Source organism: Pseudophryne corroboree, chromosome 6 (assembly GCF_028390025.1).
Source record: "Pseudophryne corroboree isolate aPseCor3 chromosome 6, aPseCor3.hap2, whole genome shotgun sequence".
Taxonomy (NCBI): domain Eukaryota; kingdom Metazoa; phylum Chordata; class Amphibia; order Anura; family Myobatrachidae; genus Pseudophryne; species Pseudophryne corroboree.
The window spans coordinates 107,171,877-107,197,855 of record NC_086449.1 but is presented as its reverse complement, the minus strand read 5'-3'; the positions used below and the strand labels follow the sequence as shown (position 1 = coordinate 107,197,855).

Sequence of the window (25,979 nt, the reverse complement as noted above, 5' to 3'; positions counted from 1 at the left end):
CCAGCACACACACCAAAAACGCTATAATTATATAGGGACAACCTTATATAAGTGTTTTCCCTTATAGCATCTTTTTTATATATTTCTAACGCCAAATTAGTGCCCCCCCTCTCTGTTTTAACCCTGTTTCTGTAGTGCAGTGCAGGGGAGAGCCTGGGAGCCTTCCCTCCAGCCTTTCTGTGAGGGAAAATGGCGCTGTGTGCTGAGGAGATAGGCCCCGCCCCTTTTTCGGCGGCCTCGTCTCCCGCTCTTAACGGATTCTGGCAGGGGTTAAATATCTCCATATAGCCTCCGGAGGCTATATGTGAGGTATTTTTAGCCAAAATAGGTTTTCATTTGCCTCCCAGGGCGCCCCCCTCCCAGCGCCCTGCACCCTCAGTGACTGCCGTGTGAAGTGTGCTGAGAGGAAAATGGCGCACAGCTGCAGTGCTGTGCGCTACCTTTAGAAGACTGAGGAGTCTTCTGCCGCCGATTCTGGACCTCTTCTTATTTCAGCATCTGCAAGGGGGCCGGCGGCAAGGCTCCGGTGACCATCCAGGCTGTACCTGTGATCGTCCCTCTGGAGCTGATGTCCAGTAGCCAAGAAGCCAATCCATCCTGCACGCAGGTGAGTTCACTTCTTCTCCCCTAAGTCCCTCGTTGCAGTGATCCTGTTGCCAGCAGGACTCACTGTAAAATAAAAAAACCTAAGCTAAACTTTTCTAAGCAGCTCTTTAGGAGAGCCACCTAGATTGCACCCTTCTCGGCCGGGCACAAAAATCTAACTGGCTTGGAGGAGGGTCATAGGGGGAGGAGCCAGTGCACACCACCTGATCGGAAAGCTTTACTTTTGTGCCCTGTCTCCTGCGGAGCCGCTATTCCCCATGGTCCTTTCAGGAACCCCAGCATCCACTAGGACGATAGAGAAACAGTAGATCCGTCTGAGGCTTGTGGCAACTTTTTGTTGCAGTCAGTACAAACAAAAAACTTTTGAGAAGCCTTTTGTGCTGTATTCCTTGTTGACATTGTGGCTCAGGCTCAAGGACAAGAGACACGTACTTACACACAAACACAGTAGTTAGTGTGAGAATGAAAGAGAGGGCAGGTAAGATAGAGGGAAAGAGCACATGTGCTATATAAACTCTGTCCCCTTAAGAATTTACACTGAAACCCCCCAAACTGGCCAATTGCCTTTCCCCGTGTACTTTAGCTTCCAGTGAGTAGGAGAAGTCTGGGATCTGCAGGGATAATTCCAGTGGGCAAGTCTCCCAACTGTAAAAAGAAAAGAGGGAGAACAACAACGCTCCTTGCAACAGCGCTGATATTATGTATAAGCTCCGCCCCTTCTTTCCCCCACACCATGCACCCGCTCAGCGCCATGATAGCGTGGCCAGGTACACAGGCTGAGCTAAGCTTTCATGTAATTGCGCTCCAGCCTGTCAGCGTCTAGCGCTGTATGTCCCCTCCACACAGTTACCGCACTCAGGGAGGATTACTGCTGTATGCTGCCTCGCGGCTAGCGCTGTGCAATGCGCCATCCGGTTACACGTGGCGCGTCCCGCAGTATAACTCTCCTGCTCCCGTGGCTCCCACCCGCTGGGGGCCACGCAGCTCTCATTACTGGTGCCCGTGTTGCTATGTGAAGGGGTGAGGCAGCGGTTGCCATGCTTACCTTTCCAGAGACCCCAGGCAATCGGCGTGCAGAACAGATCCTGGCAGGTGCTTTTAGTGAAGACCTGATACAGTTCCCCTGACTCAGGCAGGCTGCTGAGGTACCCGGACACCACCTTTGAGTAGGTGGCAAAGGGCACCTCCTGGAGTGTGTTCTTGATGAGTTAGTGCAGGAGCACTATTGTTCTGTGACCGGCTCCTTCGGCACAGTAAAAAAACAAAACTGGGGCTTATGGGGGATAGAGGGGGAGGAGTCTGCATAATCTTTCAACAAGATGTAGTGTGCCAGCTCCTGATAGCCAGCCGTCTATCCCAAACGTATTCAGCCTCCAGTGTTCCCTAGTGGATGCTAGAGAAAACTACTTACATCTACAGAGGGAGCAATAGTCTATCTCTTTGATAAATCTGAATGTAGGCTTCTTCTTCGTTATTTGCCAGCAGCTTTTGGGGACAGTTTTCCTGCACACTTGGCTAGAGAAGAGTAATCCACTAGAACTATCCCTACTTCTGGACTCCCAGAATAAAACGCTTTCCTGGTGCCGAGATGGTGAACACCTTCTTGCAGCATGATAAATCGCTGTATGCTACTGGGTAGAACCATACTCAACTTCTTGGTTTATCTTGCAAGGGTTGACTAGCCGACATCGTCCCAGCCTCCAGGAGTCAGATGATTCCCTAGACGCACCCCTAAGAAGGAACTAGATTTGGCTCGGACTTCTTTCCTGAACACCAAGTCACCAGGGGTGGATGGAGGTCACTGCCCGGATTCAGCCATTAGACTGAATATGGTTATTGGGCAAGTGAAGCGCTGCCAAGGCCATATTTATACAGAGGGAGCGGACACATAAGTTCACGGCTGAACATAGTTTAGATTTCACTCAATTTTCTCAAGCTTCATAGGCTATTATCCTGTCTATTATGGGTTTAAAATAGACGTTGTTTGATTTTCTTACAGCATTGTGATATGTATTACAGTTACATTTCACCTATTTTTGTGCACAACAAACAGACAATTTTACCTTTCCTCTAAACCGGGCCTGGCCAACCTGCGTCTCACCAGCTGTTGTGAAACTATAAGTCCCAGCACACTCTCCCACCGATCAGATGGTAAAGCATGCTGGGACTTGTAGTCAGATAGTAAACAAAACTGGATTTAAAAAATATAATCTACTAATAACTTTCTTCACTCACATATTAGCTAAAATAGACTTCATTTGTCTCCGTAGAAAACAACACACACACACACACACACACACACACACACACACACACACACACACACACACACACACACCTCTCTCTAAACACCCAAGATCCTATACAGAGCCTGTACCTGCGGGTTCTTTTGGCAGTGCTGGTGGATCCTCCATCTTGTTGCTTGCGCTTGGCTCCTCTACCTTTGGCAGAACTGGCTGCCGCTGACCCTAAAAACCAACAACTGATGATCAGATGTAAAAGGAACTGGGAACAGAGTAATATTACGGTTTGCTGTGTTTAAGGAATACACCTCCAGGTAAGTCTGGAAGGAAGGGGAAGGGGGGGGGGGGGGGGAGGAAGAATAGGTGGGCACTGGGTTTACCGATAGGCCAGGTGGGTTGCATAGAGCAAAGGTGGGCTACCACTGGGTTGTGACCCCAAGCAGGATTACAATCTCTATCTGTGGTCTCTTAAGCAGGGCATCCACCATATAATTATCTGGCTGGTTAGAAAGAAAATCTGGTAATGGATGATAGCAAATGACAATCAACCATTTGCTCATATAGTTCATATAAATTGGTTAAATCCGTGATTTCACCAGTTTGAACGAAAGTTTTTGTTAATTTTCCAGTGTTTGGAAGAAAATGGTTGATTGTCATTTGCTTTCATCCATTAACAGATTTTCATTCCAATCAGTCAGATCTGGCAGATTATCTGCCAGATAATTGTATGGTATATGCCCAGCATTCGTGATCAGATCCAAACACAATGGCACGTTTTACAGAAATGTACTGCAATAATATAGGGATTGTGTGTAATGACTCCCTTATAAAGAAACCCACTGTTCATACAGTTCAGAAAAAACCTGTAAACATTTTTGCTGCTTTACTAAAAAGTATATGTACAGTAACAATGACCAGATGTGGCCTCATACAGTCACCCTGCACAATGTAACTGGGGAATGGCAGCAGCAGCATAGGGATAGACCTTGTATTTTAGACAGTGTGCTCCAAACTATGGGTTTAAAAAAAATGGATACTTACCTATTAAATACTTTTCTTTGGGTCCATAGGGGAGAGGGGGGGGGGGGGGGGGGCGCACGGGTACCAAGGGTAGCGCTTGGAGAGTTGGAGTCTGGGTACCAGTCAGTTAAAAACTTTTAACCAGCAGCCCTAGACTCCCTCTCCACTGTACCCCGCCCCCCGCAAGACAGTTAGGTTAGCAAGCCTAAGGCAGGAGTGAGAAAAAGGAGAGGGCGAAGAAAGACCGACACATACACACAACAGGAGAACAGCATGAAAACCGGTACAAAAGGAACAAACCCCCGCAAACCAGGTGCGTCAAAGTGGGTGCACTGTGCCCCCTATGGACCACCCTGACCTGAACTGAGAATGGAACGCCCATAACTTGCATCAGACGAGGAAAAATAAGATTTTAAACCTACCGGTAAATCTTTTTCTCCTAGTCCGTAGAGGATGCTGGGGACTCCGTAAGGACCATGGGGGTATAGACGGGCTCCGCAGGAGACATGGGCACTTTAAGACCTTTAATGGGCGTGAACTGGCTCCTCCCTCTATGCCCCTCCTCCAGACTCCAGTTATAGGAACTGTGCCCAGAGGAGACGGACATTTCGAGGAAAAGGATTTTGTTAATCAAGGGTGGGACGCATACCAGCTCACACCACAAACACACCGTACAACATGGTATATAAGTAAACCAGTTAACAGTATGAACAACAACAGAAAACAGCAACAACCTGATTTCAAAAGCAACACAACCTGTGTGTCCCTTATCAATAACTATGTACAATTATTGCAGATTTCAGTCCGCACTGGGACGGGCGCCCAGCATCCTCTACGGACTAGGAGAAAAAGAGTTACCGGTAGGTTTAAAATCTTATTTTCTCTTACATCCTAGAGGATGCTGGGGACTCCGTAAGGACCACGGGGTTTATACCAAATCTCCAGACCGGGCAGGAGAGTGCGGATGACTCTGCAGCACCGATTGAGCAAACATGAGGTCCTCATCAGCCAGGGTATCAAACTTGTAGAACTTTGCAAAAGTGTTTGACCCCGACCAAGTAGCTGCTCGGCAAAGCTGTAATGCCGAGACGCCTCGGGCAGCCGCCCAAGATGAGCCCACCTTCCTAGTGGAATGGGCCTTTACCGATTTTGGTAACGGCAATCCAGCCGTAGAATGAGCCTGCTGAATCGTGTTACAGATCCAGCATGCAATAGTCTGAGTGGAAGCAGGCGCGCCAATCTTGTTGGCCGCATACAGGACAAACAGTGCCTCTGTTTTCCTAATACGAGCCGTTCTGGCTACATAGATTTTTAAAGCCCTGACCACATCAATGGACTTGGAATCCTCCAAGACATCCGTAGCCACCGGCACCACAATAGGTTGGTTCATGTGAAACGACGAAACCACCTTGGGTAGAAATTGAGGACGAGTTCTCAATTCCGCTCTATCTACATGGAAAATCGGATAGGGGCTCTTGTGAGACAAGGCCGCCAATTCTGATACCCGCCTTGCCGAAGCCAAGGCCAATAACATGACCACTTTCCAAGTGAGAAATTTCAAGTCAACAGTTTAAAGAGGTTCAAACCAATGTGATTTAAGAAACTGTAACACCACGTTAAAGGTCCCACTGTGCCACTGGGGGCACAAAAGGAGCTTGGATGTGCAGTACTCCCTTCACAAAGGTCTGCACTTCTGGAAGAGAAGCCAATTACTTGTGAAAGAATATTGATAATGCCGAAATCTGCACCTTAATGGAGCCTAACTTCAGGCCCATATCCACTTCTGTCTGTAGAAAATGGAGAAAACGACCCAGCTGAAAATCCTCCGTAGGAGCATTCTTGGATTCACACCAAGACACATACTTCCTCCAGATACGGTGATAGTGCTTCGCCGTTACCTCCTTCCCAGCTTTAAGTAGAGTAGGGATGACTTCCCCTGGAATACCTTCCCTAGCTAGGATCTGGCGTTCAACCGCCATGCCGTCAAACGTAATCGCGGTAAGTCCTGTAACACACACGGCCCCTGTTGTAACAGATCCTCTCTGAGAGGAAGAGGCCAAGGATCTTCCGTGAGCATTTCCTGAAGATCTGGATACCAGGCCCTTCGAGGCCAATCTGGAACAATGAGTATCGTCTGAACCTTTGTTCTTCTTATTATTCTCAATATTTTCGAGATGAGCGGAAGTGGAGGGAACACATGGACCGCCTGATACACCCATGGTGTTACCAGCGCGTCCACCGATATCGCTTGAGGGTGCCTTGACCTTGAACAATACGTCCGAAGCTTCATGTTGAGGCGTGACGCCATCATGTCTATTTGAGGGAGTCCCCAGCAACTTGTCACTTCTGCAAAGACCTCTTGATGAAGTCCCCACTCTCCTGGATGGAGATCGTGTCTGCTGAGGAAGTCTGCTTCCCAGTTGTCCACTCCTGGAATGAATACTGCTGACAGAGCGCTCACGTGATTTTCCGCCCAGCGAAGAATCCTGGTGGCCTCTGCCATTGCTGCTCTGCTCCTTGTTCCGCCTTGTCGGTTTACATGCGCCACAGCGGTGACGTTTTCTGACTGGATCAGAACCGGTAGGTTGCGAAGAAGGTGCTCCGCCTGTCTCAGGCCATTGTATATGGCCCTTAATTCCAGCACATTTATGTGCAGACAAGCCTCCTGGCTTGACCATATTCCCTGAAAGTTTATTCCCTGTGTGACCGCTCCCCATCCTCGGAGGCTCGCGTCCGTGGTCACGAGAACCCAATCCTGAATTCCGAACCTGTGACCCTCTAGAAGGTGAGCCCCCTGGAGCCACCACAGGAGAGAGATCCTGGCCCTGGGGGACAGGCACATCAACCGATGCATTTGGAGATGGGACCCTGACCACTTGTTCAGTAGGATCCACTGAAAAGCTCTTGCATAAAACCTGCCAAACGGAATGGCCTCGCAGGCCGCGACATCTTTCCCAACACTCGAGCCCATTGATGAATCGATACTCGTTTTGGTTTTAGCAGATCCTTGACCATGGTCTGGATTTCCTGAGCTTTTTCCACTGGAAGAAAAACCCTCTGTCTTTCCGTATCCAGAATCATGCCTAAGAATGACAGCCGAGTTGTTGGAACCAACTGCGACTTCTGCAAATTTAGAAGCCAGCCGTGTTGTTGTAGCACCCTCAGAGAGAGCTCCACATTTTTCAGTAATTGTTCTCTTGATCTCGCTTTTATCAGGAGATCATCCAAGTACGGGATAATTGTGACCCCCTGCTTGCGCAGGCGCACCATCATTTCTGCCATTACCTTGGTGAAAATCCTCGGGGCCGTGGAAAGCCCAAACGGCAACGTCTGAAATTGGTAATGACAATCCTGCACAGCGAATCTCTGGGACGCCTGATGTGGAGGGTATATGGGGACATGAAGGTATGCATCCTTTATGTCCAGTGAGACCATAAACTCCCCCCCCCCCCCCCGTCCAGACTGGAGATCACCGCTCGGAGAGATTCCATCTTGAATTTGAATCTTCTCAAATACAGGTTTATGGATTTTAGGTTTAGAACCGAGCTGTCCGGCTTCGGGACCACTAATAGAGTTGAATAAAACCCCTTTCCCTGTTGTAACCGGGGAACCATGATAATCACTTGCTGTTGACACATCTTTTGTATTGCCGCTGAAACTATTGTTCTCTCTGGGAGAGAAGCTGGTAAGGCCGTTTTGAAAAATCGGTGTGGAGGCACGTCTTCGAACTCCAGTTTGTACCCTTGGGTCACAATTCCTAGCACCCAAGGATCCAGGTCCGACTGAACCCAGACCTGGCTGAATAGCCGAAGACGCGCCCCCACCGGTGCAGACTCCCACAGGGGAGCCCCAGCGTCATGCGGTGGATTTGGCAGAAGCCGGAGAGGACTTTTGCTCCTGGGAACTAGCCGTAGCTGGTGTTCTTTTCCCTCTTCCTCTGGCGAGGAAAGACGATCCACGCCCCTTTCTGAATTTATGAGACCGAAAGGACTGCATCTGGTACTGAGGCGTTTTCTTTTGCTGTGGGGGAACAAAAGGCAAAAAAATAGGATTTTGGTACTTACCAGGTAAATCCTTTTCTTTGAATCCATAGGGGGCACTGGAGTACTCTTGGGATATGGACGGGCGTAGCCGAACAAAGGCACTGAATATTCAAATTTAGGACTCTCCCCCCTCCATATACCCGAGTACCTCAGTGTACTCTGCCAGTGTTTTTTACTGAGCGAACAGGAACTATATAGAGAGGTTGACAATGGAGAATACCTATAACCTAAGGGACAACAACAAAGTTGACCCATAACCTTATTGTCAACTAAACAGTTGACACCTTAACCGATAGAACTTTATAATTTGAACCAATCGGTGAAAATGTGTTACCATAAGCTCCTCTGGGCTTAATACCACCCAAGTAAAATGTGTTAACTAAGCTCCCTTGAGCTTAAAACAACCCAGGTAAAACTGCTCTGGGTGGGCGTCCAGTGCCCCCTATGGATTCAAAGAAAAGGATTTACCTGGTAAGTACCAAAATCCTATTTTCTTTATCATCCACTAGGGGTCACTGGAGTACTCTTGGGACGTACCAAAGCTTCCCTCGTGGGCGGGAGAGCTGTTTGATACTTGTAACAGTAGGCAGCCAAAGCTAGATGCTGATGGCGCCACCATTCGTAACGTGTAAAAGTGCACAAACGTGGTGCACTGAAGGCTATGTAGCCGCGTCGTAGACGCTCCACGACCCGTTGGTTGTGACATTCCCACAGAACCTGTGGGATGAGCTATTACTGACGGCGATTGTAACTTAGCCTTAAAGTAAGCCTGACTTGTAGTCATCATTATTATCCAACTGGATAATGTCTGCTGAGAAACTGGCTAACCCCAGTTGGCAGTATCATAGAGAACAAACAACGTATTCATATCACGTACTGTAGACGTTCGGGACAAATATAAACGCGTAATGCGTGTACCACATTCAGAATTCTAGAATGTGCTGTCCACACAAAAACCACTAATGGTATATTGATGTGAAGAATACGAAAGCGGAATTCGTCCGAAGATCTGCTTTGTCCTGAGAAAACTCAAATACGGTGGCTTGGAATACAAGGCACCCAAATATGAAACCAAAACCCTTTCCGAAGCCAAGGCTAGAAGCCAAGGCTATAAGAAAAAATGTTTTCCAAAATGAGAAACTTAATTCCCTTTTGTTGAAAGGGTCCAAAATATGAAAACTGTAAGAAATCTGAACCCAACCTCAAGTCGCCTGGCGCTGTAGGTGGGATAAATAGAGTCTGAACTTTGATGACACCTTGTAGAAAGGTGTGTACAGACGCAAATCGAGGCAAACGTCTTTGAATATAAATTTACCACACAGATACCTGCACTCTTAGTGTAGATCAACGCAGTTTTCCATCCCACCCCGTTTAACAGAATACGGGTAACTTGAAGGATGATGTTGGAAACTTCCGAGGTTTACAACCTATGTAAGCACACGAAATTTTGTAATAATGAGCTGCCTTAAGCGGCTTACTAGTTAACATGGTTGGTATAACCGATACTGTAATGCTCTATTTCTTAAGAGGGCGGTCTGAACCCTCACCCCGTCAACCGCAGCTGCGGTACATAGATAATAGGTACCTAGGTAACTATGGGTAAAAGAACGTTCCCTGATGTAACAGTTTGAACGTATTATGAGCGGCCAAGATCGTGTGCAAGTATTCCTTGGAAATTCGAGAAGCAAACTTCTACGAAACCCCTGAGATACCACCAGTATGACTGTGACGAACTGTCTTATGATCCGTTTTGGCAACGGAGAGATCAGCGGAAAATAGTGGATCCAGATACCCGATGCTGAATGACCACATGAATGTGAGAGACTCCACCGCCACTGCCCTTGTGATCTGTTGTTTTGTACACATACTGAGCTTTTGTAATTGTGGCGAGATGCCATCAGGGTAACCCCCTTCTGTGGACTCACATATGAAACACCTCTGGATTTAATGTCCAGTTTTCAGGATCCAAATCCTGACGGGTGAGATCATCTGTCTAAGAGATGTCCACTCACGGAATGATCTTTTGACATTTTCACATAATGGTGTTCTGAGCCATTGAGGATTTGAGTTACCTGCCGCATTGCCATGCGGCTTCTTGATTCTCCCTGGTTGTTGTGTATGCAACTGCCGTTGCCTTGTCTGACTGTCCCTGGTTAGACTGAAAGCGAAGCATGTATTGCATTGTAAAATGCACGTAGTTCCAGGACATTTATCGACCGCAATCTGTCGTGATTTTGGAACCTTTGTCGCTGATATTATTTAACTACAACTCCTGAACCTCTGCGACTCTAGTCCAGAGTATATACCCCCTCGCCCCTCTGTGGGACACGCAAGTGAAGGGCGGCGAACTAAATCGCTTCGAAACACATCATTATTCTTAACAGGTGAATACACCAATGTACCGTTAGTGTGCGTGTTTTGCACTAATTACTAGCTGTACATTTGTTCTTGCTGGTGTAGTAGGTAAAAGTCTTTGATTTACCGTATTTATAATCTTACCTAAGAATTGACATCGTTTAGATGGAATTAGATGCGATTATTTTTGAACTTGATCTGCTACCGCAGTCTATTTTAGTAACGCAAGTTAGAGGAACTTTGTTGAGACAGAGTTCTTATGAGCAGATCATCTAAGATAAAGAAACTCTGTTGAGACAGAGTTCTTATGTGAGATGAGCTATCATCACCAACATCACTTTGGTAAATACCCGAGGCGATAAGAAACGGTAGACCTGAAATGGTTAATGTTGTGGCGATTTGCAAACGCTAGAACCTGTGATGAACCAACCGGAATGGATATGGCTGCAATATGCAAATACTATCCGCAGAAAATCCATTTTCCCACTGCAGTAAGTGACTTGTGTTTGGTTTTGCTCAAACAGAGAGGAATAAGTCACTCTGACTGTGTTGGTGTACCACTGCCTGTTATAAAGACAGCTGAAAGGCAGCAGAGACTAAATGGCAACATGCCAAACTGTTCGACAGAGGCAGTTTTGACCTTTAATCTGTAAATAGCTGAGACAACCCTGAGTTGAAGTTTTGAAACCTCGCAAATGTAACATGTAAACACGCGGTTCCACAATTGGAAAAGAGGTCATCAAACCACTGGCTTGCTGACTGTAGCGTCTTGTTTACAAGGCGTGACTGTTTTGTACCACCGCTTATAAGGGATAAAACGCCGTTTGCATTTTGATACTGGATGCGTAATGACTGTATCAAATTTAGGAGCAAACAAGCTAGGAGCAAACAAGCTCTGGCCTTGTCGCGCTTAACTAGCGACGATGAACGTAACCTGCGTTAGCAGAAGCTTTACAGATATACTCTGTAGCTTATTTTAACAGCGATCGACATTGTTTCATACATCGATTATAGTAACCCAAATGTATCCTGGGTTTTTATAAAGTTTGACAGACACGCATTTACCAATAGTGGTCAAAAAACCCCGCACTATCTGATTGCTGTACTAATGTTCCCTTCTCACACGTAGTTACCGGTGTGAGATTTGACATAAAATCGTGCATTAAATTATAAGACCAGTGAAATAAACAGTCTGGTACCCAAAGGGAATTTGGCCGTTTTGGAAAGACTGTCTTTTGTTAGAGCTGGCGGATTCACTTCCGAGACTCCGTTACCGCTCTTTTAATTTGAATTGCCAACGTAAGACTTTTAAAAATTATTTCTAGTCTGCACTAGAGCCTTACTCGCTATGTAGACCGACACCACAATAGGCAACAGCCAGACACTTGCACGACTTATTGTGTGTAATATCTATATATGTTATTGTTGAACATATTAAACTGATGGTTGTTTCTCTCTACTGAAACTTTAGTAAAAACAAAAGATTTATTCGATGTGAAGAGAAACCAGAGTATTCTTTATGTGAAAAGCAGTTCACATGGGCATATGAAACCCGAACCAAATTCCTACTAACTCCCCTGTGCCTCTGGTGGCTTAGAGATGTAGGGCAGGAATGTTCTAGAATTATGTAGACATACAGATTACATGGCTAACTTATGTGAAACCTGAACCAAAAATTCCCACCAACACCCCTGCGCCTCCTTGTGGAGTAGAGGTGTATGGCCGGAATGTTCTGGAATTATAAACTGGAAAAACAGCAATGATTAAAATGGCCGTCATGCCATGCTTTCACAGAAAATCACAGTACAGGTTACCTGCTGCAGTGTTAATATAGGCTTAATAGCCTATTATACAGTTAATATAGGCTTAATAGCCTATTATACAGTGATAACACAGGTGTAGGATACAGTAAAAATACATGCATTTAGTTAGCCTCCATTAATATGAACACTGCCTGCAGTGAATGTTATTATCTTGCAGCCTTAACAGAAAATAACAGAAAACATGGTTAAACCCGCAATAGGTTAAGCCACTGATAGCCTATTGCCAGCCAAAGCCTCATATATATATTATATATATAAAATGTGCTTAAACATATAATCACAGTCCATACTGATATTATACCCAGTCTCCCTGCCAGCAAAAAGCTTCATTATATATTATATATATAAAAATGTGCTGAAACATCAGTTTTATACTGATGTTATAGGCCATGACACTGTTTAAAACGCTGCCTATTGTTAACCCATGCAGCCTTTGCTGCTGCTATGGGCATTACTCCCCCTCCCCCCCCCTGCAGCAGCGCTGCTTGTGAGGGTGCCTCTCCCATGTTACCTGCAGCGTACGGGGAGCGGGTGCAGGGAGAGCAGGAGAGCGCTGTGTATAGCGCCGGGGAGCCGTCCGGAAGAGCGGGCGGCGCCTCCTACCGCAGTGTCCGGTCAGCGGCGTGCGGTGTCCTCACTGGAAGAGCGGCCGGCGTCCGTGAGTGACGTGCGGCCGCTCTGTTAGCACACGGCGAGTCTCGGTGTAGTGGTGCCGGGCAATCAGCGCTGTGAGAGCGGCCGGCGTCTGAGTGACGTGCGGCCGCTCTGCGCGTAGCGGGTCCTTCAGCGGGGGGTGAGGGCTCCACACCAAAGCACGGCGAGCCAACTCATTGCTGGGATTCCGACAGACGGGATGCTGCTGTCTGCATCCCGTCTGCCAGTAAGACATACTGATCCCGTGTATGCATTGCATATCTCAAATCACTTAAAAGTATAGCTCAAGTTGCAGCACACCTTTCTCTGGGACTTACTTGCACGAAAGCATGCTTTCTGCTCTGCTTCAGCGGCGGGTTACAGTATCACACTCCCACACAGCAGGGCGGCAGCGTGAGCTGACCGCCCTGACACCCCACCATACCTTGTGCCGCATGCTGTAACTTGGCTGTGACGGGGCTTCTGTCTGTAAGCTCCGTTTCAGCCTTCTCATCTTGGCTGTGACGGGGCTTCTGCTGTAAGCTCCTTGCAGCTGTAGTTTCTTCCAGCTCTTTGTCTCATCCTGGCTGTGACGGGGCTTCTTTCTGTAAGCTCCGTTCAGCTTGCAGGAGACAGTGGCTGCCTGTGGCTGTGAGGGTGCTCTTTGTGAGGACCGACACGCCATGCGCTGTCTTATAGCGCCTGTGGCTGTGAGGGTGCTCTTTGTGAGGACCGACACGCCATACGCTGCCTTGCAGCGGCACCATCCCAGACCCATGTTTTTCCAGAAACTGGGACGGGAAGTGTAAAAATTAAAAATAAAAAGTAATAAAATCTTCTGAAAAGTGGGCAATCCCACAGGCCGATGTTCATGCTGTGAGCACCGAAAAAACACTGGCAGAGTACACTGAGGTACTCGGGTATATGGAGGGGGGAGAGTCCTAAATTTGAATATTCAGTGCCTTTGTTCGGCTACGCCCGTCCATATCCCAAGAGTACTCCAGTGACCCCTAGTGGATGATAAAGAAAGAAGACTTACCCGCGGTAGCTGTGGAAACCAGGTCCGCGAGGCCATCCCTAAACAAAACTTCACCCTTTTAAGGCAGAGCCTCCATAAGTCTCTTGGAGTCAGCATCACCAGTCCATTGACGGGTCCCACAGCGACCTCCTAGCTGAAATTGCCATGGCATTGGCCCTTGATCCCAAGAGGCCAATATCTCTCGCAGCCTCCCTTAGGTATAACGCTGCATCTTTGATGTGACCCAAAGTTAACAGAACAGTATCCCTGTCGAGGGTGTCCATGTCAGATGACGAGTTATCTGCCCAACTGCAATCGCGCTACTCACCCATGCCGACGCAACTGCTTGTCTGAGGAGGGCTCCCGTAGTCGCATAAATTGATTTTAAAGTGGTTTCCTGCTTGCGGTCCGCAGGATCCTTTAGTGTCGCCGTGTCCGGGGACGGTAGGGCCACTTTTTTGGATAACCGCGTCAAGGCTTTATCCACCGAGGGAGAGGATTCCCACCGTAACCTGTCCTGTGAGGGGAAAGGATACGCCATAATAATTCTCTTGGGAACCTGCAGCATCTTGTCTGGAGTTTCCCAAGCCTTTTCAAATAGCGGGTTCAGTTCATGAGATGGGGGAAACGTTATCTCACGTTTCTTCTCTTTATACATACAGACCCTTGTGTCCGGGACAGAAGGGTCCTCTGTGATATGCAATACATCCCTTATTGCTACAATCATGTACTGAATACTCTTGGCCACCCGTGGGTGTAACCTCGCCTCATCATAGTCGACACTGGAGTCGGAATCGGTGACGGTATCAGTGTCTGCTATCTTGGTAAAGGGACGGGTTCTGAAACACAGCAATATCCATGGATTGACTCCATGCTTGGTTCTGAGACTCAGCTTTGTCCAATCTTTTATGCAATAAAGCCACACTTGCATTCAAAACAGTCCACATGTCTACCCAATCAGCAGTCGGCGGTGCCGACGCAGTCACTATCACATTTTGCTCCTCTTCCTCCCTCGAATAGCCTTCCGCCTCAGACATGTCAACACACACGTACTGACACCCCCACACACACTGAATTATAGGGGACAGACCCACAAGGAGGTCCTTTGGAGAGACAGAGAGGAAGTTTGCCAGCTCACACCCAACGCCGCCACATTCTGAAATAATAAGAATTTACTTACCGATAATTCTATTTCTCATAGTCCGTAGTGGATGCTGGAGACTCCGAAAGGACCATGGGGAATAGCGGCTCCGCAGGAGACTGGGCACAAAGTAAAAGCTTTAGGACTAGCTGGTGTGCACTGGCTCCTCCCCCTATGACCCTCCTCCAAGCCTCAGTTAGGATACTGTGCCCGGACGAGCGTACACAATAAGGAAGGATTTTGAATCCCGGGTAAGACTCATACCAGCCACACCAATCACACCGTACAACTTGTGATCTGAACCCAGTTAACAGCATGATAACAGAAGGAGCCTCTGAAAAGATGGCTCACAACAACAATAACCCGATTTTTGTAACAATAACTATGTACAAGTAATGCAGACAATCCGCACTTGGGATGGGCGCCCAGCATCCACTACGGACTATGAGAAATAGAATTATCGGTAAGTAAATTCTTATTTTCTCTAACGTCCTAGTGGATGCTGGGGACTCCGAAAGGACCATGGGGATTATACCAAAGCTCCCAAACGGGCGGGAGAGTGCGGATGACTCTGCAGCACCGAATGAGAGAACTCCAGGTCCTCCTCAGCCAGGGTATCAAATTTGTAGAATTTAGCAAACGTGTTTGCCCCTGACCAAGTTGTAAAGCCGAGACCCCTCGGGCAGCCGCCCAAGATGAGCCCACTTTCCGTGTGGAATGGGCTTTTACAGATTTTGGCTGTGGCAGGCCTGCCACAGAATGTGCAAGCTGAATTGTACTGCAAATCCAACGAGCAATCGTCTGCTTAGAAGCAGGAGCACCCAGCTTGTTGGGTGCATACAGGATAAACAGCGAGTCAGATTTTCTGACTCCAGCCGTCCTGGAAACATATATTTTCAGGGCCCTGACTACGTCCAGCAACTTGGAATCCTCCAAGTCCCTAGTAGCCGCAGGCACCACAATAGGTTGGTTTAAGTGAAATGCTGAAAACACCTTAGGGAGAAATTGAGGACGAGTCCTCAATTCCGCCCTGTCCGAATGGAAAATCAGATAAGGGCTTTTACAGGATAAAGCCACCAATTCTGACACGCGCCTGGCCCAGGCCAGGGCCAACAGCATGACCACTTTCCATGTGAGATATTTTAACTCCACAGATTTAAGTGGTTCAAACCAATGTGACTTTTTGGAACCCAAAAACTACATTGAGATCCCAAGGTGCCACTGGAGGCACAAAAGGAGGCTGTACATGCAGTACCCCTTTTACAAACGTCTGAACTTCAGGGACTGAAGCTAGTTCTTTTTGGAAGAAAATCGACAGGGCCGAAAATTGAACCTTAATGGACCCCAATTTCAGGCCCATAGACACTCCTGTTTGCAGGAAATGTAGGAATCGACCCAGTCGAATTTCCACCGTCGGGCCTTACTGGCCTCGCACCACGCAACATATTTTCGCCAATTGCGGTGATAATGTTTTTGCGGTTACATCCTTCCTGGCTTTGATCAGGATAGGGATGACTTCATCCGGAATGCCCTTTTTCCTTCAGGATCCGGCGTTCAACCGCCATGCCGTCAAACGCAGCCGCGGTAAGTCTTGGAACAGACAGGGTCCTTGCTGGAGCAGGTCCCTTCTTAGAGGTAGAGGCCACGGATCCTCCGTGAGCATCTCTTGAAGTTCCGGTTACCAAGTCCTTCTTGGCCAATCCGGAGCCACGAATATAGTGCTTACTCCTCACCATCTTATCAATCTCAGTACCTTGGGTATGAGAGGCAGAGGAGGAAACACATACCCTGACTGGTACACCCACGGTGTTACCAGAGCGTCTACAGCTATTGCCTGAGGGTCCCTGGACCTGGCGCAATACCTGTCGAGTTTTTCCCAACGGTTTATAATCCTGTGGAAGACTTCTGGGTGGAGTCCCCACTCTCCCCGGGTGGAGGTCGTGCTGAGGAAGTCTGCTTCCCAGTTTGTCCACTCCCGGAATGAATACTGTTGACAGTGCTATCCCATGATTTTCCGCCCAGCGAAGAATCCTTGCAGCCTCTGTCATTGCCCTCCTGCTTCTTGTGCCACCCTGTCTGTTTACGTGGGTGACTGCCGTGATGTTGTCCGACTGGATCAACACCGGCTGTCCTTGAAGCAAAGGTCTTGCTAAGCTTAGAGCATTGTAAATGTCCCTTAGCTTCAGGATATTTATGTGAAGTGATGTCTCCAGGCTTGACCATAAGTCCTGGATATTCCTTCCCTGTGTGACTGCTCCCCAGCCTCGCAGGCTGGCATCCGTGGTTACCAGGACCCAGTCCTGAATGCCGAATCTGCGGCCCTCTAGAAGATGAGCACTCTGCAACCACCACAGGAGGGACACCCTTGTCCTTGGTGACAGGGTTATCCGCTGATGCATCTGAAGATGCGACCCGGACCATTTGTCCAGCAGGTCCCACTGGAAAGTTCTTGCGTGGAATCTGCCAAATGGGATTGCTTCGTAGGAAGCCCCCATTTTACCCAGAACCCTTGTGCATTGATGCACTGAGACTTGGCTCGGTTTGAGGAGGTTCCTGACTAGCTCGGATAACTCCCTGGCTTTCTCCTCCGGGAGAAACACCTTTTTCTGGACTGTGTCCAGGATCATCCCTAGGAACAGAAGACACGTCGACGGAACCAGCTGCGATTTTGGAATATTGAGAATCCAATCGTGCTGCCGCAACACTATCTGAGATAGTGCTACACCGACCTCCAACTGTTCCCTGGATCTTACCCTTATCAGGGAATCGTCCAAGTAAGGGATAACTAAAATTCCCTTCCTTCGAAGGAACATCATCATTTCGGCCATTACCTTGGTAAAGACCCGGGGTGCCGTGGACCATCCCTACGGCAGCGTCTGAACTGATAGTGACAGTTCTGTACCATAAACCTGAGGTACCCTTGGTGAGAAGGGTAAATTTTGACATGAAGGTAAGCATCCTTGATGTCCCGAGACATCATGTAGTCCCCTTCTTCCAGGTTCGCAATCACTGCTCTGAGTGACTCAATCTTGAATTTGAACCTCTGTATGTAAGTGTTCAAAGATTTTAGAATCGGTCTCACCGAGCCGTCTGGCTTCGGTACCACAATAGTGTGGAATAATACCCCGTTCCCTGTTGCAGGAGGGGTACCTTGATTATCACCTGCTGGGAATACAGCTTGTGAATGGCTTCCAAAACTGCCTCCCTGTCAGAGGGAGACGTCGGTAAAGTCGACTTTTGGAAACGGCGAGGGGGAGACGTCTCGAATTCCAATATGTACCCCTGAGATATTACCTGAAGGATCCAGGGGTCTACTTGCGAGTGAGCCCACTGCGCACTGAAATTCATTGAGAACGGGCCCCCACCGTGCCTGAGCTTGTAAAGCCCTAGCGTCATACTGAGGGCTTGGCAGAGGCTGGAAAGGGTTTCTGTTCCTGGGTACTGGCTGATCTCTGCAGCCTTTTTCCTCTCCCTCTGTCACGAGCAGAAAAGAGGAACCTTTTGTCCGCTTGCCAACAAAGGACTGCGCCTGATAATACGGCGTCTTATTTTGAGAGGCGACCTGGGGTACAAACGTGGATTTCCCAGCTGTTGCCGTGGCCACCAGGTCTAAAAGACCGACCCCAAATGTTCCCTTTCAAAGGCAATACTTCCAAATGACGTTTGGAATCCGCATCACCTGACCATTTTACTGGTAGAATTGGACAACGCACTTATACTTGATGCCAGTCGGCAATTATTCCGCTGTGCATCATGCATATATAGAAATGCATCTTTTAAATGCTGTATAGGCAATAATATACTATCCTTATCTAGGATATCAATATTTCCAGTCAGGGAATCCGACCATGCCAACCCAGCACTGCACCTCCAGGCTGAGGCGATAGCTGGTCGCAGTATAACACCAGTATGTGTGTAAATACCTTTTTTTGGATACCCTCCTGCTTTCTATCAGCAGGATCCTTAAGGGCGGCCATCTCATGAGAGGGTAGAGCCCTTGTTCTTACAAGCGTGTGAGCGCCTTATCCCCCCTAGGGGGTGTTTCCCAATGCATCCTAACCTCTGGCGGGAAAGGGTATGCAGCCAATACTTTTTAAGAAATTATTAATTGTTATCGGGGGGAAACCCACGCATCATCACACATTTTATTTCTCAGATTCAGGAAAACTACAGGTAGTTTTTCCCTCACCGAACATAATACCCCTTTTTTGGTGGTACTCGTATTATCAGAAATGTATAAAACATTTTCCATTGTCTCAATCATGTAACGTGTGGCCCTACTGGAAATCACGGTTGTCTCTTCACCGTCGACACAGGAGTCAGTATCCGTGTCGGCGTCTGTATCTGCCATCTGCCTGACGGCCTATGAGACGTCTGGACAGGCACAAGCTGAGTAGCCGGCTGTCTCATGTCAACCACTGTTTTTTTTTTATATAGAGCTGACACTGTCACGTAATTTTCAACAGTACATCCACTCAGGTGTCGACCCCCTAGAGGGTGACATCACTGTTACAGACACTCTGCTCCGCCTCCACATCATTTTCCTCCTCATACATGTCGACACACACGTACCGACACCCAGCACACACACAGGGAATGCTCTGATAGAGGACAGGACCCACTTAGCCCTTTGGGGAGACAGAGGGAGAGTTTGCCAGCACACACCAGAGCGCTATATATGTATAGGGACAACCTTACAATAAGTGTCTATCCCTTATAGCTGCTTATATCTGTTATTTTGCCAAATAAGTGCCCCCCTCTCTTTTTTACCCTGTTTCTGTAGTTGCAGGATGCAGGGGAGATTCTGGGAGCCTTCCTACCAGCGGAGCTGTGTGGGAAAAATGGCGCTGTGTGCTGAGGAGATAGGCCCCGCCCCCTTCACGGCGGGCTCTTCTCCCGCTTTTTACTGGAAAACTGGCAGGGGTTAAATACATCCATATAGCCCAGGAGCTATATGTGATGTATTTTTCGCCAACTAAGGTAAATTCATTGCTTCCCAGGACGCCCCCCCCCCCCAGCGTCCTGCACCCTCAGTGACCGGAGTGTGAAGTGTGCTGAGAGCAATGGCGCACAGCTGCAGTGCTGTGCGCTACCTTATGAAGACAGGAAAGTCTTCTGCCGCCGATTTATGGACCTCTTCTTGCTTCAGCATCTGTAAGGGGGCCGGCGGCGCGGCTCCGGGACCCATCCATGGCTGGGCCTGTGATCGTCCCTCTGGAGCTAATGTCCAGTAGCCTAAGAAATCCAATCCACTCTGCACGCAGGTGAGTTCGTTTCTCTCCCCTAAGTCCCTCGATGCAGTGAGCCTGTTGCCAGCAGGTCTCACTGAAAATAAAAAACCTATTTAAACTTTTACTCTAAGCAGCTCAGGAGAGCCACCTAGATTGCACCCTTCTCGTTCGGGCACAAAATCTAACTGAGGCTTGGAGGAGGGTCATAGGGGGAGGAGCCAGTGCACACCAGCTAGTCCTAAAGCTTTTACTTTGTGCCCAGTCTCCTGCGGAGCCGCTATTCCCCATGGTCCTTTCGGAGTCCCCAGCATCCACTAGGACGTTAGAGAAATAACAATACCCCAGACCTGTATAGCACGTTTTATATATAATATATATATCAAATCAGCACCAAATATTGTGCCCCCCCCCTCGTTTTGTACTGTGTTACTTGCAGATATCAGGGCAGGGTTCGGGAGCAGCGTCTCTGCAGCCAAGCTGTGGAGAAAATGGCGCTGGTTAGAGCTGAGGGACGAAGCCCCGCCCCCTCGACGGCGGGCTTCGGTCCCGCTAATATTTATACTGGCGGGGGTTTTAAATACCCTGTAATGCAGTGTATATAGCTTGCCAGTCGTTTTTATGAGGTACTCCTTGCTGCCCAGGGCGCCCCCCCTGCGCCCTGCACCCTTGCAGTGCCTAGTGTGTGTGCGGGAGCAAAGGCGCGCAGCACAACAGCTGCGCGGTACCTTCCGAAGCTCTGATGTCTTCTTTCTTTCTATACTCACCCGGCTTCTATCTTCCGGCTCTGTGAGGAGGACGGCAGCGCGGCTCCGGGAACGAACAGCTAGACGACACCAGTGTTCAGACCCTCTGGAGCTAATGGTGTCCAGTAGCCTAAGAAGCAGAGCCCATCAGTCCAGGAAAGTGGGTCTGCTTCTCTCTCCTCAGTCCCACGAAGCAAGGAGTCTGTTGCCAGCAGGTCTCCCTGAACATAAAATCTCTAACAAAGTCTATTTTCTAGAGAAACTCGGTAGAGCTCCCCTAGTGTGTGACCAGTCTCCTCTGGGCACAGGATCTAACTGGAATCTGGAGGAGGGGCATAGAGGGAGGAGCCAGCTCACGCCCATTAAAGGTCTTAAAGTGCCCATGTCTCCTGCGGAGCCCGTCTATACCCCCATGGTCCTTACGTCCTAGAGGATGCTGGGGACTCTGTAAGAGAAATGTATCGAAGGCGTAGAAACGAAGAAAAATTAGGGCCAAAGACCACGTGGCCACTTTCCAGAAATGCTCTGCCGAAGCAACACGCTGAGCTGCCCAAGAAGGTCCAACTGATCGGGTAGAAGGAGCTCTTACTCCCGCCGGGACTGGACGACTCGCCACCGCGTAGGCGTGGCCAAGGTCTATTTGGAGGCAGGCCAGCCCCGCTTGTGGCAATCATACAAGGGAAATAGAATCTGACCTGCTCAGATCTCTTGTCCTGGCCATGTAAATGCGAAGAGCCCATACATGTCCAAAGAGGGGAAGCACTCAGAGCATCAAAGACTTGTACGACAATCTCCTGATTAAGGCGGACTCGTGACACAACCTTGGGCAGATAGCCCAATCGTGTGTGTAAAAACAGGCCAATCAGCATACGACAAGACAATGCGCTCAGGTCAGACACTAGCCGGACTGACACAATAGCAAGCAAAAAGACAGTTTTCCTTGTGAGCCAACGCAAATCCATTATGGTCAAATGTTCAAAGTGGGCAAACTTAAGCACTTGAAGAACCAAGGCCAGTTCCCATGGAGCTACCAGAGGGACAAACTGTGGTTGAACGAGGACACCCTGAAAGAATGTCTTAATATCTAATAAGAACACAATCTGTCTTTGAAAAAGCACAAATAGGGCGGAGACCTGAACTTTCACAGAAGAGAGCTTGAGGCTCAAATCCAGACACGCCTGTAGAAAAGAAAGGACCCGTAAAAGACGGAAAGACCTGGGACTGAAAATAAGAATTTACTTACCGATAATTCTATTTCTCATAGTCCGTAGTGGATGCTGGGGACTCCGTAAGGACCATGGGGAATAGCGGCTCCGCAGGAGACTGGGCACATCTAAAGAAAGCTTTAGGACTATCTGGTGTGCACTGGCTCCTCCCCCCATGACCCTCCTCCAAGCCTCAGTTAGGATACTGTGCCCGGACGAGCGTACACAATAAGGAAGGATTTTGAATCCCGGGTAAGACTCATACCAGCCACACCAATCACACCGTATAACCTGTGATCTGAACCCAGTTAACAGCATGATAACAGAGGAGCCTCTGAAAGATGGCTCACAACAATAACCCGATTTTTGTAACAATAATTATGTACAAGTATTGCAGACAATCCGCACTTGGGATGGGCGCCCAGCATCCACTACGGACTATGAGAAATAGAATTATCGGTAAGTAAATTCTTATTTTCTCTAACGTCCTAAGTGGATGCTGGGGACTCCGTAAGGGCCATGGGGATTATACCAAAGCTCCCAAACGGACGGGAGAGTGCGGATGACTCTGCAGCACCAAATGAGAGAACTCCAGGTCCTCCTCAGCCAGGATATCAATTTTGTAGAATTTTACAAACGTATTTGCTCCTGACCAAGTAGCTGCTCGGCAAAGTTGTAAAGCCGAGACCCCTCGGGCAGCCGCCCAAGATGAGCCCACCTTCCTTGTGGAGTGGGCATTTACAGATTTTTTGGCTGTGGCAGGCCTGCCACAGAATGTGCAAGCTGAATTGTACTACAAATCCAACGAGCAATAGTCTGCTTAGAAGCAGGAGCACCCAGCTTGTTGGGTGCATACAGGATAAACAGCGAGTCAGATTTCCTGACTCCAGCCGTCCTGGAAACATATATTTTCAGGGCACTGACAACGTCTAGCAACTTGGAGGCCTCCAAGTCCCTAGTAGCCGCAGGCACAACCAATAGGTTGGTTCAGGTGAAACGCTGAAACCACCTTGGGGAGAAACTGAGGACGAGTCCTCAATTCCGCTCTGTCCGAATGGAAAATCAGATAAGGGCTTTTTCAGGATAAAGCCGCCAATTCTGACACGCGCCTGGCCCAGGCCAGGGCCAACAGCATGACCACTCTTCATGTGAGATATTTTAACTCCACAGATTTAAGTGGTTCAAACCAATGTGACTTTTGGAACCCAGAACTACATTGAGATCCCAAAGTGCCACTGGAGGCACAAAAGGAGGCTGTATATGCAGTACCCCTTTTACAAACGTCTGAACTTCAGGGACTGAAGCTAGTTCTTTTTTGGAAGAAAATTGACAGGGCCGAAATTTGAACCTTAATGGACCCCAATTTCAGGCCCAAAGACACTCCTGTTTGCAGGAAATGTAGGAATCGACCCAGTTGAATTTCCTCCGTCGGGCCTTACTGGCCTCGCACCACGCAACATATTTTCGCCAATTGCGGTGATAATGTTTTTGCGGTTACATCCTTCCTGGCTTTGATCAGGATAGGGATGACTTCATCCGGAATGCCTTTTTTCCTTCAGGATCCGGCGTTCAACCGCCATGCCGTCAAACGCAGCCGCGGCAAGTCTTGGAACAGACAGGGTCCCTGCTGGAGCAGGTCCCTTCTTAGAGGTAGAGGCCACGGATCTTCCGTGAGCATCTCTTGAAGTTCCGGTTACCAAGTCCTTCTTGGCCAATCCGGAACCACGAATATAGAGCTTACTCCTCTCCATCTTATCAATCTCAGTACCTTGGGTATGAGAGGCAGAGGAGGGAACACATATCCTGACTGGTACATCCACGGTGTTACCAGAGCGTCTACAGCTTATTGCCTGAGGGTCCCTGGACCTGGCGCAATACCTGTCGAGTTTTTAATCATGTGGAAGACTTCTGGGAGAAGTCCCCACTCTCCCGGGTGGAGGTCGTGCTGAGGAAGTCTGCTTCCCAGTTGTCCACTCCCGGAATGAATACTGCTGACAGTGCTATCACATGATTTTCCGCCCAGCGAAGAATCCTTGCAGCTTCTGCCATTGCCCTCCTGCTTCTTGTGCCACCCTGTCTGTTTACGTGGGTGACTGCCGTGATGTTGTCCGACTGGATCAACACCGGCTGACCTTGAAGCAGAGGTCTTGCTAAGCTTAGAGCATTGTAAATGTCCCTTAGCTTCAGGATATTTATGTGAAGTGATGTCTCCAGGCTTGACCATAAGCCCTGGATATTCCTTCCCTGTGTGACTGCTCCCCAGCCTCGCAGGCTGGCATCCGTGGTCACCAGGACCCAGTCCTGAATGCCTAATCTGCGGCCCTCTAGAAGATGAGCACTCTGCAACCACCACAGGAGGGACACCCTTGTCCTTGGTGACAGGGTTATCCGCTGATGCATCTGAAGATGCGACCCGGACCATTTGTCCAGCAGGTCCCACTGGTGCGTGGAATCTGTCGAATGGGATTGCTTCGTAGGAAGCCACCATTTTACCCAGAACCCTTGTGCATTGATGCACTGAGATTTGGCTCGGTTTTAGGAGGTTCCTGACTAGCTCGGATAACTCCCTGGCTTTCTCCTCCGGGAGAAACACCTTTTTCTGGACTGTGTCCAGGATCATCCCTAGGAACAGAAGACACGTCGTCGGAACCAGGTGCGATTTTGGAATATTGAGAATCCAATCGTGCTGCCGCTACACTACCTGAGATAGTGCTACACCGACCTCCAACTGTTCCCTGGATCTTACCCTTATCAGGGAATTGTCCAAGTAAGGGATAACTAAAATTCACTTCCTTCGAAGGAATATCATCATTTCGGCCATTACCTTGGTAAAGACCCGGGGTGCCGTGGACCATCCATACGGCAGCGTCTGAACTGATAGTGACAGTTCTGTACCATAAACCTGAGGTACCCTTGGTGAGAAGGGTAATTTTGACATGAAGGTAAGCATCCTTGATGTCCCGAGACATCATGTAGTCCCCTTCTTCCAGGTTCGCAATCACTGCTCTGAGTGACTCAATCTTGAATTTGAACCTCTGTATGTAAGTGTTCAAAGATTTTAGATTTAGAATCGGTCTCACCGAGCCGTCCGGCTTCGGTACCACAACAGTGTGGAATAATACCCCGTTCCCTGTTGCAGGAGGGGTATCTTGATTATCACCTGCTGGGAATACAGCTTGTGAATGGCTTCCAAAACTGTCTCCCTGTCAGAAGGAGACATCGGTAAAGCCGACTTTAGGAAACGGCGAGGGGGAGACGTCTCGAATTCTAATTTGTACCCCTGAGATATCACCTGAAGGATCCAGGGGTCTACTTGCGAGTGAGCCCACTGCGCGCTGAAATTCATTGAGACGGGCCCCCCACCGTGTCTGATTCTGCTTGTAAAGCCCCAGCGTATACTGAGGGCTTGGCAGAGGCGGGAGAGGGTTTCTGTTCCTGGGAACTGGCTGATTTCTGCAGCCTTTTTCCTCTCCCTCTGTCACGGGGCAGAAATGTTGTCCACGAAAAGACTGCGCCTGATAATACGGCGTCTTCTCATGTTGAGAGGCGACCTGGGGTACAAACGTGGAATTCCCAGCTGTTGCCGTGGCCACCAGGTCTGAAAGACCGACCCCAAATAACTCCTCCCCTTAATAAAGCAATACTTCCAAATGCCGTTTGGAATACGCATCACCTGACCACTGACGTGTCCATAACCCTCTACTGGTAGAAATGGACAACGCACTTAGACTTGATGCCAGTCGGCAAATATTCCGCTGTGCATCACGCATATATAGAAATGCATCTTTTAAATGCTCTATAGGCAAAAATATACTGTCCCTATCTAGGGTATCAATATTTTCAGTCAGGGAATCCGACCACGCCAACCCAGCACTGCACATCCAGGCTGAGGCGATTGCTGGTCGCAGTATAACACCA

General features: G+C 48.6%; 1 protein-coding gene across 4 annotated transcripts in view; it reads right to left on the bottom strand.

Moving 5' to 3' along the window:
• The window catches only part of ASH2L (ASH2 like, histone lysine methyltransferase complex subunit), a 62,591-nt gene that overhangs the window by 24,060 nt on the left and 12,552 nt on the right, over positions 1–25,979 (bottom strand). For all 4 annotated transcript variants that reach the window (XM_063931615.1, XM_063931617.1, XM_063931618.1 and 1 more), the window contains exon 9: positions 2,984–3,074. In XM_063931615.1, coding sequence (XP_063787685.1) covers positions 2,984–3,074 — 91 coding nt within the window. The remainder of the gene's footprint in view (positions 1–2,983; positions 3,075–25,979) is intronic.